This window comes from Heteronotia binoei, chromosome 3, assembly GCF_032191835.1.
Source record: "Heteronotia binoei isolate CCM8104 ecotype False Entrance Well chromosome 3, APGP_CSIRO_Hbin_v1, whole genome shotgun sequence".
Lineage (NCBI taxonomy): Eukaryota > Metazoa > Chordata > Lepidosauria > Squamata > Gekkonidae > Heteronotia > Heteronotia binoei.
This window is the reverse complement of record NC_083225.1, coordinates 50006223-50025294: the sequence shown is the minus strand read 5'-3', so window position 1 is coordinate 50025294 and position 19072 is coordinate 50006223. Positions and strand designations below refer to the sequence as shown.

At 41.0% G+C, this 19072-nt stretch overlaps 1 protein-coding gene across 1 annotated transcript in view; it reads left to right on the top strand.

Moving 5' to 3' along the window:
* The first annotated feature begins 377 nt into the window (after nt 1-377).
* The window catches only part of GCC2 (GRIP and coiled-coil domain containing 2), a 39683-nt gene continuing 20988 nt past the window's right edge, over nt 378-19072 (top strand). The window contains exons 1-8 of the mRNA XM_060233773.1: nt 378-618; nt 4256-4318; nt 6683-6767; nt 8110-8177; nt 9712-9816; nt 11924-14401; nt 16941-17001; nt 18528-18628. Coding sequence (XP_060089756.1) covers nt 613-618; nt 4256-4318; nt 6683-6767; nt 8110-8177; nt 9712-9816; nt 11924-14401; nt 16941-17001; nt 18528-18628 — 2967 coding nt within the window. The 5' untranslated portion in view covers nt 378-612. The remainder of the gene's footprint in view (nt 619-4255; nt 4319-6682; nt 6768-8109; nt 8178-9711; nt 9817-11923; nt 14402-16940; nt 17002-18527; nt 18629-19072) is intronic.

The window sequence follows — 19072 nt, the reverse complement described above, 5'->3', positions numbered from 1 at the left end:
GTATGTATGGCTCTAGACATTTCAGTTCGCATTTCTTTCAGTAGGAAACCCTACTGAAGAAATCAGGTAAGTTACAAACACGCATAAAAACCCCAAACCCTCTTCAACCCTGTATCCCACACGCGACGCAGATGACCAAGTGTTTTGCGTGCGGGGATAACTGGAGCTGCAATACTGATTTTCCTTCCCCAAGGGAGGTGATTTAAAAGCTCAACATATTCTGTTCTTGAGGAGGCGTTTAAAAGCTAAACACTTATTTCCTAAGAAGCGCTGGTGGAGATTCACGGCGTAGCAAGGCCACCAAGGAGAGCCCCTCAGAGGAAGGGGGGGGCGCGGCTGGGCGAAGTGCGAAAGGGAGGGAAGAAAGCCGGCCAGCCGATCTTCCCGCCGCCCCACTATGCGTTGCCGTGGCAACAGAGCAGTAACCAGGGTCCGAAGCTTGGCCGAACTGTGCCTCGGAGGCTTTCGGTCTGGTTCGTTGACGTCAGAGAAGAGCGCGCAGAGAGCGAGTGACGAAGGCGGAAGCGGCGCGAGCGCCGGGCTGCAGGATGCGATACTGAGGAAGCCTGATATGCCTTGCTGCCCCTCCCCCGCAACAGACCCAGCTTCGCAATGGAGGTAAGGGGTGGGGGGAGAGAAAGAGGGATTCGATATGAACCTTTGCCTGCTGACTCGACTTTGATTCTGGTCTTCACCGTCCCTTGTCCGTGGATCCCAGCCCCAAAGTGGGCACTGTTTATGAGGGTTAGCCGGGTTGGGGTTGATTTCCTGACCACAGAAATAGCAGACACCGCCTTCCCTCTCTTATACCTTCAAGGACAAATTCCAGAAATCTCTGTATTTATTAACACTTCTCCCCACCCCCCGGACATTAAAACTACGATGCTGACTTCTCCCATGTGGTATGTTCAGGGCTTGCGAATTTCTGCTTCTTTATAAAGAGCAGCCAGTCATGCGGCAACAGGTCAGGCTTTCTGAGAACAGAGAAGATGTAGCAGAGAAAAGTGAGAGGGCCTGTGGCTCAGTGGAAGAGCCTCTGGTTTGTTTTGCGTGCAATTTGGTCCCAGTTTCAATCCATGGCAACTCCAGTTAAAAGGAGCAGGTAGTAGGTGATGTGAAAGACCTCCATCTGAGACCCTGCAGAACAACTTCTAGGCAGGTTGTTCTTGCCTTGATGCATGAGTCAGACTGTTGGTCTGAGGCAGCTTCATGAATTCATGTAGGTAAGGGTCATGGCTCAGTGGTAAAGTGTCTGCTTGGTATGCAGAGAGCCTCAGGTTCAATTCTTGGCACCTCCAGTTTTAAAAGTGTGTCAGGTGGTAGGAGATATGAAAGACCTCTGCCAGACACCCTGGAGAGCCACTGCCAGTCTGAATGCACTTGACAAACCAGGGGTCTGATTCAGTATAAGGCACTTTCACATGTTCACTATTGATTAAGAGTGACCAACGATACCACTGTTTACAAGGGACTACAGGTTCATCCACCTTGTTAAGGCCAGTGAAGCCAACTGTATTACTCTGTTTACAAATACAGTTGGCTTCACTGGCCTTAACAGGGTGGATGAACCTGTAGTCCCTTGTTCCAAGTCTTGCCTTTGAAACTTAGGTAGCTTTGAAGTGTGTCACTGTCTGTGAGACCCAATCCCTCTGTGTCATGAGGATTATAATCTTGCCGTTATTAAATTGGTGCAGTGGGATATGAAGCATTTTTAATACTATAAGATGATTATAAATGTATTATTCTCATCATTTTAGCTCTTTGCCAGAATTTCTTTATAAGCTGAGTATGAGTCGGTCAGACCACTGTTAAAAGAACTCAAGATTATAGTTATTCCTGAGACACTTCTCATGTGAGTCTGGAGTTGGAACTGTGCGCTAGAACTTGGTGAACACACCACCTCCACATCTAGCAAAGGGAACAGTATAATTGCAGTGCTCCTTGCCAAGACTTGGTGTTGGAAATATATTTTGATTGTCAAGCCTCAGCCTTACAAAACGTTACGTACCTCCCAGCATGTGCTCAGCGATTACTGGAAAGCAACCAAAACCACATAGTCTGAGCATTAAGGGACATGGCAGTAATCTAATTACTCTGGGAGAAATTTTAGAGCTAAATTAGTATTCAAGATGTGTCTGGGTCATGTGCCTAGGGCTTTCAGCATAGTGGATGTTGGTCCTGCGACTGCCTGTGTAGAAATGGAGCACTCATACTAAAAATGATGCCAAAATTCCATTATCTTGTCAGAATACAAAAACTTATTTCTTGATCCATAGACTTAACAGATTTTTTTTTAGATGGAGTGAAATCATGCTAAACTAACTTGTAAAACATTGCTTAGTTAGTGTCACTTGATGAAGAATAAAATTTAAACACAAAAGGAAATCAGAATGGGGAAAGGGAGTTGGGGTTGAAAGTTTTGTTTATAATGGTTATAAATCTCATGAAGTCAACAAGTGGACTTCAGCGTATGCCTCCTTAGTGTCAGGTTAAAAGTTGTCTTCTGGGAGATTTTTATTTGTTTTTATAGCATTTATCCTTTAGATTTCTATGAAGTTCAGTTTTGTTTCTTGGTCTATTTGCTTGTAATCCTCACTGGGCTAAAGGGAGAATGTACTTCAGCCCATCCCACACAAAATGTAAAATACTGGTAATGGGGTGCCTCGCTAATAGTATCCCAATCTCCTTAAGAGATTGGGATACTATTTAGTGTTTTAGTGGTTCTCCTGACTTTGATACCGATCATAATTTTCCTAGTAATAACTATTTAGTTTTTCAGAGTACCTCTATCGGCTGCATTCTTGAAGGTAGAGAACTTGTGACTATCATACATGTCAGGGGTGGCCAACAGTAGCTTTCCAGATGTTTTTTGCCTACAACTCCCATCAGCCTCAGCCAGCATGGCTAGTGGCTGGGGCTGATGGGAGTTGTAGGCAAAAAGCATCTGGAGAGCTACTGTTGGCCACCCCTGATATATGTCTTGGTAACTTCTATGTTGTATTATTGGATTCTTATTTTTAGTCATGCTGCATAGATATCTGCAATATTATGTTTACTTTTAGTGTTTTACATTTCTATGTTGTTTACTTTGTGAAAATGGTAAAGTAAGACAGGTACTGTGATTCATAAAGGGCTGCTGTTCAAAAACTTGCATCAGTATAGAACAGCAAGCTGACTCTTAGGTGGTTTGATGTTGAGACAATTTTTCTGGTTATAGTCCAGTTTGAGACCTTTTAAACCTTAAAAGTCAATATCAGTATTTAATTTGACTAAAAACTGAAGCACCTTAGTGAATGCTTCTGGTCATGTAGTCAGGCTAAGTCACAAGGAATGGGCCAGTCATGCTGATTTGCTATCCCAAATGCCAGTCATTCTGCTTAGCTTCTCATATAGCCATCCCTGTATCAAATCCATGAGGATTATTGCCACAGCATACAGCTAATCATCCCTGCACCCACCCACCCCTCTCTCTCACACACACACACACACCCTCCTCTCTGTGCTTAGGAGGGATAGTGAGCCAAAAGGACACTGTTTCCCCCCCCCCCTTGCTAGACCACAACAGAGGACCCTCTCAGCTTCCCCCTAACATGAGTCCTGTACTGTAGACAGCTGCTGTTGGTAATGAACAAGGAGTGAGTGCAAAGCAGACCCTTAACAACCTAACATCATTAAAACAGAGACAGCTGTGAAATAATCCACACACATACTGAACAGCATTAGGAATGGAGTTCCTAAGAAAGGTCAGGGAAATGGGGTTCTCAGCTCTTGTTTTAACAAGGCTTCTGTGTCTTTGAAATTTGCATTGTCAGCAGACTCATAGCTCTCTTTTGCAGAAATTCCCATGCTCGGTACAATTGTGCTGATCAAATGGCTGTCTGTTAAGTAGCTTTCAGTAGTGGAGGAGCCAGGTTAGACTGAGAAAGTTGTCAACCATGCAACAGAGCAGCTAGGTGTCTACTGATCCCTGCAGAAGTTCATAGTGGCATGGCATCAACTGGAATGAAACTTAGCTACTATCCTAAGCAATTTACAGAATGGTTTTAGGATTGTATAGGGATTCTGTCAGATTTTTAGAATGAAAGTGCCAGTTTATTTTCCATTGTGGACTGCACTCCTTTGTTTTGTTTTTATTTCCTATATTACATTTTGATTGTTGTGAGCTGCTTTTAAGAACCTTTAGTCAAAAAAGCTGGAATGAAGACCTAGGTGAGGTTTCAGATCTGATATAACAGGATGTTATTTTTTCCTTCAGATGCAAGATGGTGGGCAAGAGACTACAGCTTCTCCTTCCACCCCTGGAACAGGAAAGTCAAAAGTAAGATTTCTTTTTCTTTTTAAAGAAGTATAATATATAGGTTAGGATGTTGTAGGCCTTTGTCTGTAGGGTGGCTGTTTAGAAAAAAATTAGGAAGGAAGGGTTGGCTTTTCTTTATTACCAGGAAGAGAAGTCATGACAGTCATTGAAAAATGCATGTTTGGATGCTTCCCAAGTTTATTTGGCAAATAAAGTTGGCAGCTGTTACTGGTAGCAGGTGAGCCAACTTCTCCTGCTAAAAGAATCTGGCTCACATATTTGACTTTTCATTTCCTTATTGCTCATTTGTGCAGCAGTCTTGTTAAATCAAAGTACAGTATTTACAGCATTCAGCAATTCAAGCAAAAGATTCTCCTAAGCCTTATCAGCTTGGTTTGCTTCTGAGAACATTTAGCCAGTTTCTCTGATTAGGGTTTGTAGAATCTTTCAGGATCAAGTGCCGTGTTCTACTGGAGAAAGTTTTCTTTCCAGACGTTTCGTTCTCAGCTGCGGAGAACATCCTCCGGGATGTTCATCCTCCTCAGGATGTTCTCCGCAGCTGAGAACGAAACGTCCGAAAGGAAAACTTTCTCCAGTAGAACACGGCACTTGATCCCGAAAGATTCTACAAACCCTAATGATGTTACCAGCCGTGAAAACCTGAAATCTTTGATAGTTTCTCTGATTGTTAATCATTTCAGCATGACTGTTAAAAACTAATTTGAGATGCATTTAGTAACTACTGTTGTGCAGTGATCAACTCAGGATCAAGGTCTGTGCGGAGCAGCTGCGCTTTCAGTCTGCAGTGTGCCTTTCTTTTAAAATTGGGGCTGTCCTAGCTTCCTCTTGGATCCTTAAAGGGCCACAGGCACTTGCTTTACCCATGGAAATTCCCTGCATTTTCCCTGCTCCAGTATCCTGTTAGCAACACTTGCTACAGACACACATGGTCTTTTTCATTAAAAAAAATTGCAGTAGAATATTAATTGTAGGATTATACAAATTTGTCTGTCAGGTATTTTGAATTCTCAGCTTTCATTTAAAAAAAAGAGCAAGTCGCTATCCCTTTTTGTTATATAAAAAGAAATTGATATCTCTGCAACTAAAGAAGAAGAAGATATTGGATTTATATCCCGCCCTCCACTCCGAAGAGTCTCAGAGCGGCTCACAATCTCCTTTACCTTCCTCCCCCACAACAAACACCCTGTGAGGTGGGTGGGGCTGGAGAGGGCTCTCACAGCAGCTGCCCTTTCAAGGACAACCTCTGCCAGAGCTATGGCTGACCCAAGGCCATTCCAGCAGGTGCAAGTGGAGGAGTGGGGAATCAAACCCGGTTCTCCCAGATAAAGGAGCTAGAGACTTAGTTTTGAAAAATGAATGCTGGAAATTTTGAGAATGTGATAGCTTGCTATAATGCTGTAGTCATTCGGATTTTTATAAAAGCCCTTTGGTGAAGCTGAATGCCTTCTGTAGGGGACTGGGGCAGGGAAAATAGTTCAGATGTGGACTGGACTTTTTCATCCACATGAGTGCTATCCCAGCTTTCCTACAATTTTTCAAAAATATTGCAGCAAAGCAAGTTAAGAGAAGACATTGAAAACATGTACATGGAAGTACCACAGTGCTGTGGGGAATCAGGGGAAAATAACAACGTCCTATAATAGGGCAACCCGTCTGCTCCTGTATAAGTGGCCACATTCACCATGCAAGACTGGAGTGTATGGCTGAGCTTATGGTAAAACAGGCTGCCTGGACTAGATCCCTCCAGAACAGATCCTTGTGCCTGTTTTGAAAGTCTTGCAGGTCCAGTGGGGGGAGCATTCTCAGACTCCTGTCACAGCATTGAAAATAGCATTGAAAATTTGCATGCCGCTTGCAGATTTCAGCATATTTCTTGGATGTCCTCATTGACACAGATTCTTTTGAAGTGAATTAGGTTTCTGTGGGTGGAAGTAAATGACAAGCAGAGCCATAAAAGTTCCATACATGCCTTATTTATTTGAAGCATGTTGCTTTTCAGTGTAGCTCACAAAGCAGTTTCCAGATGACAAACATTGAATCTAACTGAAGTACAATATTCATTAAATGCTCTAAATATCTAAAAACGGAATAGTTATTTGAAGTACAAACAAATGAACAAGAAACTTTTTAAAGTTGAAGGCCTGGTGGATTAAAAAAAAAGTCTTCATTGGCCTCCAAGGGAAACTGAGTCCTGGTGTTGGGTCTCTGAGCCAAGAGGATGCCAAATGTGTATCCATCTGAGATGATGTACTAAATAGGGCCTTCTTGGCAAATGTTGGAAAAATAGAGTGAAAATAGACATTTAATATACTTGACATGATGTTCATGCTCTTAAACTACAATATATGTTTATGAATTTTACAGCTGGATACCTTACCCAAAGAAGAACTCATCAAATTTGCAAAGAAGCAGATGTTACTTTTACAGAAAGCGAAATCTCGGTCTGCAGGTAACTTATTGAACCTTAAAGCAGCGTGGCAGAGTTCAGGCAAGAAGCAGCAGAAATGCCCTGATGGGTTGCCGTTAACTTCAGCAAATAAGGAGAGTGTTGAGAAAATAGCCCTTGAAATTACTAGCAGTTTCTTGCATTCAGACATCATAATAAGCTCCACTCAAACACCGTTAAACTGTGTGTGCAAGCATGGTTTCTTACTGTACTTGTGTGTGTCCTTTCTTCCTCCCATCAGCCTTTTCCCTTCACATACAAAGGACTTCCCAGCTTGATCCAGTTCATTGTGATGTCTGAATACAGGTGGCCTAGTGAAGTGGGTCCAGTACACACATGCACGCCCACATTTTTACTGGTGTTTAAACAGTCTGTGGACCAACAAGCTCTATTTTCACTAAGGTATTTGAATGTCACAGGGAACTGGAACTTGATCAGACCAGGAAGTTCTCTGATCATGGAGGGAGGGAAGCTGGAAGAGCTAGGGGTGTGCATGAGCACAGATAAATGCAGTGTTTGCACCCATTTAGTGTTTCAGTGGAGTTTGTCACAATGTAAGAATGCATCTATTGTGGATATCTGCTCCCATTGAAAACAGTGATGCTTAAATGGGTGCAGACTGAACTTGGGGGCTGCTTCTGTCCAATCTGGAAATGTCACATTGCTCTGTCCTTGTCTGATAGGATGCAGCTCCCTTGTCTGTCCCCTCTTTCCCTTTGCATCTTATGCGTTTGCCATGGAAAATGACAACATTGGTGTCACGCGCCAATATTTCCCAATAACAGAGTCCTTTTGTTTTGAATCAAAAGATATGTTTATTTCAGGAAACTCAGGAGCTCTGCCAAGGACACAATCCTTGGGAGTAATGGAGTACCAATGGTTACAGAGTTGCTATATAGGATATCATCAAAGGTTACAATTCAGATGCATGCTTGAGTCACTGGTTCAAAGGTTACTAAGCAACTATCTATTTACTACTAAAGTATCCTAGGTCATTGAAAAACATCCGAAACATTCTCACACTGCTCTGTGAACAGATAAGAGTTGTCTGTGTGAAACCAGGGGGAGGATGTCTTGAGGTACCAACTGCCAGCCTATACCATAAACATCACAGGGCCAGATGGCTTTGCTACGTGCCCTTTGGGTTGTAAATAATGGAGGAGAGCAGGCCTGGTGACGTTCTCTCTGCACAGTAAAAAATGGTCAAGAAATGAGCATGCTTGAGAATTGGTCTAGCTGGGCTTCTAGGAAATTTCTGGTAGTTATTATTTATATCTAAAGTAGTCACAGTTGCACAATTATTGAAATGTAACAGATTTAGAGATCTTATACTTTACCCCCCTAGAATTGGAAAAGGAGATTGAAGAACTGAAATCAAAACCTGCTGATGGAGGGAATGATGACATTATTCAGGTGGGAACATACCATTTTGTGCCTCATGTAGTGTGCAAGGGTGCTTCATCTCTCAAGAAAAACAGTGTTCAATATAATGAGAACAATCTCTGCTCAGATTCCTCCTCTTAGCTGCTTGACAGATCATTAATCTATGAACAAAAATATAAGTGGTCCTGTTCTATTAAAACAACTTTTATAGGAACTTTCTTCTGTACCACTTGTATCATAAGAATAAAATAACACTTGCTAAAACTTGCAAGTGATCTTCCAGTTGCTTATTTCATTTTCAGATATTTGGTGTAGAAAGCTGATGATCTGAAAAGTATGAGCAATGAAAAAGTGAGATACACAGTACAAAGGTACCAGAACACAACAAAAATTGTAACGAAACGAAAATGAGCAATCAACCAAATGCAAATAACAAACAAGTTGATTACAGATTTACAAAAAGCTGTGTCCTTTATTATAAATTCATAACAAAGTATAAATTCATGAAAATGCTTGTACGCAATGAAGAGCACCCCCCCAAAAAAGCAATGTCTTGAGTTTCCTTAACAGTCCTTCAGTGTAACTGGCAATTCTTCAGTTGAAGTTGACTTGTTTTACAAGTCTTGTGTCATCTAGACTTGTTTCACAAGTTGACTTCAATTGAAGAATTGCTAGTTACATTGAAGGATTATTAAGGAAACTCAATGTTGTTTTTTATGGGGCGCTCTTCATTGTGTACAGGCCATTTCATGAATTTATACTTCGTTACAGCTTTTTATAAATTTGTAGTCAACTTGTTTGTTGTTATTTGCATTTGGTTGATTGCTCATACACAGGGGTTTTTGTGTCTCTGTGTGTATATATTCTGATTTGAAATGTACAGTGCAGAGCAGGAATTTGTTATCTGCTTTAGACTTAATGAGTTATCACAAGAGGTTAGATCCAGAGTTTCATTCTAGCAGTAGATGGTCCTTCTGTTTGGAAGAAGGCTTCATTGCTAGCACATCACCCCAGGACTGTTATATCTTATTCATAACTCTTCATCTTGCACCTGCTGCTGTCCTAGGCAAGGTCTGAAGTTCATTTGTCAGATTTCGAGTGAAAGAAAGCTCATTCAGCATGACTGTTCTCGGTTGTTCAGAGAGTGTTTTCACAGACTGGGTTTTTACTTGGGTTTCCCAAGGCTAATAATGCTTCTAGCTTTCTTCCCCAGAACCAAAGACATGGTTGCAGCAAAATCTTCTTTGTCAGTGTTGCCTCATGACGAACAATGTGTGTGAGAGGAAATAATTGTAGCTAACTATGTGATGAATATCTCTCTGCTGATTTGGTGTCAGTGGAACAGTATCAGACAGAATCCAAGATTCTGAATGAATAACCCCAGGCTTAGCACTGAAACGGATGGATATGATTGCAGTACTTGATATTGCTGCTGCTTCTGTGGCAAGGAGGAGTGGAAATGTTGAGGGAAGAAATGAGATGCCTGCAAGGACTAGCCAGCCAGCGCTCGTGTTTATTTGCAGTGAGTCACTTTCTAATCTCTCTTGGTTGCTTCCAAAATTAGGCCCTCACAGAGAGGCTGGACGTTGTTCTCCTCGAAAAAGCAGAAATCCAACAACAATGCCTAACTCTGAAGAAAGAAAATGTGAAAAGACAACAAGAAGCAGAGGTACTGCATAAGCTCGGTTTAGACGCAATGTGAAAGCATGGCTGATTTTCACATGACTAGTTGGTGAAACCAGGATCTGGGATGCATGCGATCACTGAATCCTGACTTGTCATGACAAATCTTGGCTTCAGCTTTCTTGCTCTTTCTGTGTCTTTCCTAAGCACCCAGCTAATGGGAAAGCCTTGCTACATCATTTGTTCATTGTTTTTCACTGGCAGTGCAAGCACAGAGAAGCTCCTTTCAGGACAGTAGCTGAGCTCTCCCCCACACACACACACACACACGCACCAGGAATAATGAAGCTGACAGGCTTTCATATTTATTTATTTGTTTGCCCTCTTTTCTCACTTAGACTCAGGGTAGGTAACAGTATAAGTCAATGCAGTATTAGATATGCAGGAAGACTCAACTAATAAGAAAAACAGAGAGGGGAAAGAAACCTAACTCAAAAACTGGAATGAGGAACCTAAAGCTTAATATACAATAAGGGCCAAAAATTAAAAGCAGAATTTAAAATAAAATCATAACCAAAAATACATGTATTTATTGCAGAAAGTTAAAAGCATTTAGGGGCCCATCATTAGCCTCCTTACTTATTAAAATCCCATAACAGCAATGGGGAACCACTTGACCTGACACGTTTTGATCTAAAATGGTTTTCTTCAGAAGTCAAACAAATATATACACATATAGGCTTATATTATAAAATACAATAAATCAATGCTGGACCAAAAAGAAAGTAGTTTAATAAAGTGACAAAAGCTAAGAGATGTAATTGAGGCCTCTTATAATACAACTTTTTGTCCTGGTCAAGGGCATATGTGTTGCATCATGTGTCTTATTTACACTTGGCACACTGACTGTAATCTGGGATTGACTTTGATAAATTCTGGATCATTTTGGTATATGCTTGATGTCTTGGCTATGGCACAGGTTCAGGCAATGGGTTTACTTAAATCCTGGTTCCATATTATATTTGAACCAACATATGCATAAAGTTCAGTTGATTTTTACCATAAAAAGATCTTTCCGGCCCAGGGAAGGCTGCAGCTGGTGAAAGATGCCCCGGTCACTCCTGCCACCTGATTATTCAACAGGAGTCTTTCCACAGTAGTGCAGTTGATCTTTGCTTCTTCCCACTCTACAACTGCAGCCCCTGAGAAACCACTGTGAAAGGCTGGAAGACCTTGGGTGACCATGGGCCATGCAGTGGGGGAAGCTGTGGTAAGAAGGAGGAATTGGCATATATCATTCTTTCCCATTGTCTGAGAAGAACTGTGGCTTAGTGGAGGAGCATCTCCTTTTCATGCCTAAAATCCCAGGTTCAGTCCCTGGCATCTCCAGTTAAAAGGATCAGGTAGTAGGTGATGTGAAAGACTCCTGCCTGGAAAGTTGTTGTCAATTAGACTAGACATCACCTACTACATGAGAGACCAAAGGCCTGTCTTGGTGTAAGGCAGGTTTATGTGTATTCACACTTTCCTGAGCTCCCAGGGTGCTGGAATTGTAATGCTAGTTGTGTGCATATCTCATAAATGTGTTCTGGTTTAGATTACAGTCTTCTGGCACAAGGCCAGTGAACTTCGCTGGTAGTAAGAAGAATCTGATACTTTCCAATCCTTGGTAGGTTGAAACTAAGTGTAAGAGTTCATGATCATAGTTGTCTGTAATAGGGATGGGACCTTGACAGTTATACCTAGCATACTTTTTTTCAATCTGTTTCAGGAGGCTTCCCCCATGGATTGTTATACCATTTCTTCCTTATTCTTTTTCTTCCTTCTATATTTTCTTACTTATATCTCTACGACCGGTTTCGTTTTTTCCTCTGGTTCGTGTGAGATTATAACCCCTTTTCCATTTTCCTGCTTTTCATTCTAGTCTTTCCTTTCTCTGCTTTGAGTCCCTCATGTATGAAAGGAAGATTAAAAATGCTTAAATAGACATTTTGTTATTTTCTCTGTTCCTTGACTGGCAGATCTGTAAAATGGCCTTATTTTGGGGTCAGGACAGATGCTAACTTCATAGATTTGATTTTGTACTTTGGCATCTCTAAACTTGTGTATGTGTTTGATATAGCAATGTATTTTTTCTTCTTTTTCCCAATTAGGCTGTTATTGTCAAGGATGAAGAATCACAGAAGAAGCTTGTGCAGTTGACTGCCGACTACTTTAAGGAAATGGACAGTCTTAAAAATGAAATGGTAACAGCACAGTCTAGATATGATGAAACTTTAACAGCGCTACAGAAGGAACTGCATGCAGAAAAGAAGAAACAAGAAGAGCTCATGGATCAACTTAAATTTCATAGTAAATGGCAAGAAGAAGTCAAAAGGCTAGAGGAAGAGGTCCACCAAACAAAGACTGTCTATGAGCAACAAATCTCAGATCTGGAGAAGCAGCTGGGGGACTGCAGTGAAGCAAAGGAGAAAGAAATTTCCAGTCTGCAAAATGTTATTGAAGACAATTCTCGGGGTTACCAAAATGAAATTGATAAGTTAAATGAAGAACTGGTGAAACTGAAGACCTCACACCAAGAGGAGGTGTCTGATCTGATGCACCAGCTTGAAGCTTCTGCTAATGCGTGTGAAGAAGGACAAAAGAAGATAGAACAGTTAAAGCAGGACTTGAGAGAGCAGTATGAGGTGCGTGAGAAAATCCTGCAGAATGAATTACATGCTTGCAAAGAGAAGTATGAATGTGAACTGGACTGCTTAAGACAAGCTTTAACTAAAAATGAAGGCAACCAAACAGAAAATAGAAATGAACCTCTAGAGTCAGAACTAGTGGAAAAGGCCAGGGACTTAGAGAGTACTCTAAAAGAACTGGAATCTCAACACAGTATACTGCAAGATGAATTAACTTACATGAATAATGTTAAAACGAAACTAGAAATGGAAGTCCAGAATGTGAAGGATGAATATTTTCATGAACGGGAGGATTTGGAGTTCAAAATCAATGAACTGCAACTTGCCAAAGAAGATCATTGCTGTCTAATTGAAAAACTAAAATTGGAGCTCGAGGGGATGAGAGAGCAGTGTGAGAAGATTGCACAAGAGCACAATCTCGAAATTCAAGATCTTGAGTCAAGACATGAGAAAGAAATATATGAACTTAAACAAACATTGTCATCAAGTTTAGAGACAGAAAACAGATCACTGGCTCAGGAAATCCAAGATCTTAAAGAACAGTGTCAGAAGTATATCCTGGAAAAAGAAGAAGCAATTGATAGCTATGAAATTTTGAGAGAAACAATGGAAACCCTACAAGCTGAACTGGGGGAATCAGCTGGCAAGATAAGCCAAGAATTTGAATCGATGAAGCAGCAACAGGCTTTGGATGTTGGTGAACTACAGAAGAAGCTCAGAGCTGCTTTCAGTGAGAAGGATCTTCTTCTGGAGACAGTGAATCATCTTCGGGAAGAGGTGGAACAGCTTTCTTGCAAAAGAGAAGAGGTGGAGGAGCTCAGACTTAAAACCAGGGTGCTTCAGGAGGAAAATGAGAAACTTACTGCTTCTCTTCATCAAAAAGACACTGCCATAAAGGAGCTGGAAGACAAGGAGCAAGAGCTTTGCTTTCAAAACAGCAGCTTGTTCAGTGAGGTCAAATGCTCCATGGAGACAATAAAAAACCTCCAGGAACAGTGCAAAGTGGAGCAAGCGGAGATCATGGGACTTCAACAACAGGCTGAGACTCTTCACCTTTGCAATCATGAATTAGAACAGCAAGCAGAGGAATTAAAAGAGAAATTGAGAGGCATTTCAATGGAAAAAGAAGACAGTCTGCAAAAATGTCAAGAATTAGAGCAACAAATCAAAACTCTTCAGCAAAACAGGGAGCGTCTGTCATCTGAAGTCAAGACTCTTTGTGATGAAAGTAACAAACTAAAGGAAGAAAGAGATGGAGTTGATAAGAAGCTGCAGGGCATGGCATCTGAAAAAGAGGAATCGCTAGTGTTTAAAGAGAAAGTGGATGACTTGGAAATGAAACTAAAAATCACCAGTGATGAAAAAGACCATCTAGAGAAGCTCCTTGATGAAGAAACGTCCTTCAAATCTCTCGTTGCTAATCAGCTCTGTAGCCTCCGTGAACAAATGGAATTTGGATGCCCAGAAGAAAACAAAGAGTATGATGTTGTTGCTGTCCTACAAGCAGCAAGAGAATCCTTGGAGAGAATGAAGCAAGAGAATCAGAATCTGACTCAACAGAAGAATGACAACGTTCTCTTACAGGATGAGATCAGGAGGCTGCAGGAAGAAAATGCCGCATGTTGTCTAGAGCTGCGATCTCTGCTGGATGACTCTGAAAAAGAAAAATGCCTTTTGAGAGAAGATCTGGAAGGGGCTTTGTCAGAAAAAGAAGCTCTGCAGATAGATATCCAAGAGCTGAAGCATGCTGGGGGAAAAGTCAAGGCCGAGAACCAAGGTCTTTTGGCTTGTGTTGAAGATATATCTGAAAAACTTGCAGACTGTGAAAGTAAAGTGAAAGAGCAAGAAAAAACGTTAGAAGAGAAGAAAAATCTAAATTTAATTATAGAACAAAAAGAGTCTGAGCTGAGGAGTGTGCAAGCTGAGCTTTCTTTCCTAAAGGTTAGTCTTCTATCAGTGATGTACTCAAATTCAGGCTTCAAGACCCTTTTCAGATGAAGTTGACCTTTTTTTTTTAGCTCTAATGTGTAAAAGGAAACGTAACATAACTTGACATCTCCCATAATGATAATTCCAGATTAATTAAAATAAAATGGGAGGTTTTTTGGTTTATTTAAAGACTAACAAAATTCATTCCAGCATACGCTTGAAGGGGTTTCTCTTTGGGCCAGATCTTTCTTAAAATCCTGCCTCTTTTTGTAACACCCCCTCCCCTTCTGTTTGCAACCTTTATACATTCATATACCTAATGGGTATACACTCCAGTGTATCTGATGAAATTATCCCTTACTCAAGAAAGCTTATGCTGGAATAAATTTTGTTAAGGTGACGCTGGAGGATTGCTTTTTCATTTTGACACCCTGCAGTCTCCTGTGAACTCAGTGGTATTGAGGGGCTTAATTCACATTTCACACAGCAGTTGTACATGCTGCATGTGTTTTGGAGTTCGTTAAGGTAGACATAGTTTTAAGGGAAGTCTTTAGATATTATATGCAAAAACCAAGGAACTAAGGCTAGTAGTGCCTTCCAAGAATGTCTCTGATGCAGAGAGATGGATTCTTTTTCTTTGGTATGCAAGCTTTTCCATGTGTAGATATTCTGTTTAAAATGGGGTTGTAAAGCGAAGAGATTGCCAGCTCTTTGGGTCACTCAGGGAGAGAGTGCACAAATAATTAGACTAAGTTACTTTTTATATAAAAACATTATTTTATTCTAAGGTAAACAAAGTAAAATTGGCCAACAAACATAAAGACAGACAGCAAAACATAAAACAAAGAAGACTAATTTTGCTAGGCTAAAACAGTATCTCTTTCTGTGCACAGGAGACAAAGTTTCTTTGCCTCAGGCCTCCAAATAGCATGGCCCTGCATCCAGCAAATTACTGGGTAGAGGTCCTGGGCAACCCCTCCTTGATTGCTCCAGCGGGAAATCAATACTGTAGGAGGGTGCATCAAGATACCTCTCCCAATCAGCTTACCCCACTACTTAGCTGTTTGTTGAATCTCTTCCACTCATGACTCTAATTCTGATGTTAATATACACAGCTGAGGCCTACTATTAATGACAGCAGGGCAGAACTTACTTGGTCTTATAGTTTAAAACTATGTGGGTGAACTTCTGCTTCACCTCACAGAGGTATTCAGTCATTTTAGTAGCCTGAATAATCCTGACTAGCCTGACCTCATCAGAGCTTGTATCTGCCGTGGTTAGTGCTTGGATAGGAGACCACCAAGAAAGACCAGGGTTGCTATGCAGAGGAAGGCAATGACAAGCCACATCTGTTTGTCTCTTTCCTTGAAAATCCAAGGGAGTTGCCATAAATTGACTGCAACAGCACTTAAGTTGCAACCAATTATTGTTATTATTAGTTAGCCCCACAGCATGAAACAGTATGGTCCATGAACAGTTTATCTGTTTGTCTGCTGTTTGAAATAATTAGAACTAAGTGGGTATTCCTTTCTTGCTTGATTTGCACCAGGGCAAACATATCATTCAGCCTTTAATCCTGAATAAACAAGTAAAGGATTAGTGTTTGAATTGGAGGTCAGATTTGTGATCAGGAACTTAATCAACCTTCAGGTCAAACCTGTGGGTTGTAGACTCACCAGTCTGGTCAGCTGCATACAGAGAATTCTGCCAGAGGGAGAACACCAACAATGTCTGACAGATAGTCTTCAACTTCAGGGGCATCAAACATGCAGCCCGGGAGCTGAATCCTACCCCCCCCCCCGAGGGCTCCTATCAGGCCCTCGAGCAACTCACTGTTGTCTGTTTCTTTCTCCCTCTCTTGCTTCCTTCTGCATCACAACTTGCTTTGCTAGGCTTACTTAATCGCACAGGAGCTACAGAGCAAAGCTCCCTTGGAGGAGATCTGGCCCTCATAACAAATGAGTTTGACACCCCTGCTTTAAAGACTGTGCTAAAATGTACTTTAAAATGGAAAAGGGTAAAACTCCTTATGGGGTCCAGAGTTTCCTTTGTCTGCCTAATTGAGTGCAGAGGGGATGGATATTGATTTCTTGATGTCTTAATAGACATATTGCTTGATGAAACTGCCATAAAAATGACGTTTATTTTTGGTAATACCACCACCTTAACTAATGATGCTTTGATTTATTTTTTCAGTCATGTTTATCCATACCACTTTTATCTGACCTCTTTGTGGAATGCATATCAATAATGTTGCAACACAGCAATTTTGTGAGCCCCGTCCTGTGCTTAGCTACCCAACAGAGCACAATGTAGGAGCAGGCTGCTGGCATCCATCAGGTGCTGGCATCTTTGCTGTGGATTTGGTAGTGGGCACTCCAGTTTTGGTACCAGCTTGGTGGCATACATTCCTGTTGCTGATAAAGAAATGTCCCCAAGAAGCAAGAAAGTGATATATTTTCAGAGTCAGCTCTGCACATCTTACTGCGCAGCAGCTCCAGGAAAAGATAGCAGTGGGCTGCCCATCTAATTCATTTTGTTTACAATGCAGAATTCCATGGCAGAGTCTTCTACTAAGAGTGACCAAGAAGCACTGGAATCACAAAAAATAGGTAACCTTAAACCTTTGTTATCTGTATTGCTTTGTAAATTGCTGTGTTTAGTGTTTCCTCCAGTCCATTGTCATAATTCTGAAATAGGGAAGATATGTAAAGAGGATGGCAAAATACAGTGCATGATCCATACAGAGCTCAGTTCATGCACTTTTAGAAGCTTCTTTGGCTTCTGTTAGAATCCTGAAAAGCACAGTTTCCCAAGAAGTTCATCTCAGATTCTCATTACAGTTTGCATATCTAATGTTCAGGCCCATAGCTACCCAGGGGGGCCTAGGGGTCCAGGCCCCTCCAGTCAACCCCCTGTTCTGCCTTTATGGCCCCTCCAATCACTGGAGAGCAGCAGAGCTTTCCTCACAGGATCAGCTGTTTTGCCAGCTCTGCTGCACTGCCCGGTTTCAACTGGACACCCCAGCAGAGCCTGTAGAACAGCCGATCCTGTTTTAAACCCCTTCTCTAGCATCATGTTGCAGTGGCGGACCTATCTCTCCATTGTTTCCTATGGGCCTAAACTGGTTATTATCATTAGTAGTCTCAACTAGGAATGGGCATGAACTGAATTTTTACAGTTAAGGTCGTGACTGAACCATGAATTCATATGAATGGTGAGGCTGGTTTGCAAACAGACCTGATTCTTATTTGTTTGTAAGACATTTAAAGCTTAAACCCCTGCTTTTTGCTCCCCACCGCTTTTTGTGGGGAGCAGAAAGCAAAGGTTTAAACGGCTCAGAGCCATTTAAACCAAACAGCTGAGCTGCTTAACCAGGCAGCTGTTTTTTGTGAAGAGCAAAAAGCAGGGGTTTAAAGCCTTGCTTTCTGCCCTTCCCAAACTGCATCACAATTCATGAAAGTTCATGGAGGTTCTTCAGTTCATGAATATTGCTTCACAAACCATGAAACCACCAGAACTCGTGTCAGACAGTTTGTGCCCATTCCTAGTCTCAGTATCTTCTTGCGTTTGTATATCAGTGTTCTCAAATTCAGGGTTGAAGTTTTTCACATGTTGCTTGCGCTTTTGCCATTATATAAAAATCTATAGAATTAAGCTTTGATTCTCTGGGGAAAATAGGTTAAAAATTTGGTCCTGATAGATAAATTCTGCAAAGATTATTTAGAGTATCATCAATAGTCTGCTGTTTCTCTATAACTGAAGAAATGTTTCTTGTTGAAGAGCAAGAGGAAAGTTGAACTGTTCTTCTTATTGACCTTTCACCATTGACCATTTAATATTGTAATTTGATATTAATATCATTTTTTGCATTTTGTTGATTGCTATGACTGAGCTGTAGCAATACAGTTACCTTGAGTTGTGTTGAATGAATAAGAACAAATTAAGTCAGTTCACCTGAAATTGAAATTATATGTTGTGATGAAGTAATAATACATGAAATGAGATAAAATGTGTTATATATGGATGTATCTCTCATAGTTTCACCTGACAGTTTAAATAAAGAAATGTACAAGTTTATCCAATATGAAATAATTTTCCACTCACATTTTAAAGTGATTTTTTCCTTCTGCTTTAGTGACTTTAGAAACACAGCTGAAAGAGAAGGAAGAAAAATTAAATAAATTTAAAGCAATTGCCATGAAATTAAGGAAGGAGCTGGATTCTAGCAGAAAAGAGGTAACCTGTAGCAGATGGATCTTAAATTTTTTAAATAAATGAAAAATTAAACAATAATTCCATACTCGACATGAAATTTGTAATCTCACAGTGAAACCACACAAGCCTTTTGAGGTCTGCTTTTAAAGTGTTCCATTCATTTTTCTCAGGGTGATCCTAGGGCTTTCTGGTAGGTAATTCTCTGATTAGAATATCAAGTTCCTTGGGGGTTCTGTTTTTTTCCTGTGTAATTTGTATTGGAAGCACTTGGAAATATGGATGCCATCAGTGCACTGGCAACTCTTTTCTTTTCATCTGACCCTAGTCACATAGTCTCAGTTTGGAAAAATGGCTTGGTCATACTAGATGACTGGATGTAGGTGAGCTTGAGAAGATGGAGGTCATTGTGATTGGCAAGCCTTACACATAACTTAGATACTATGTACTCCCCTTTGCTCTCTTTCT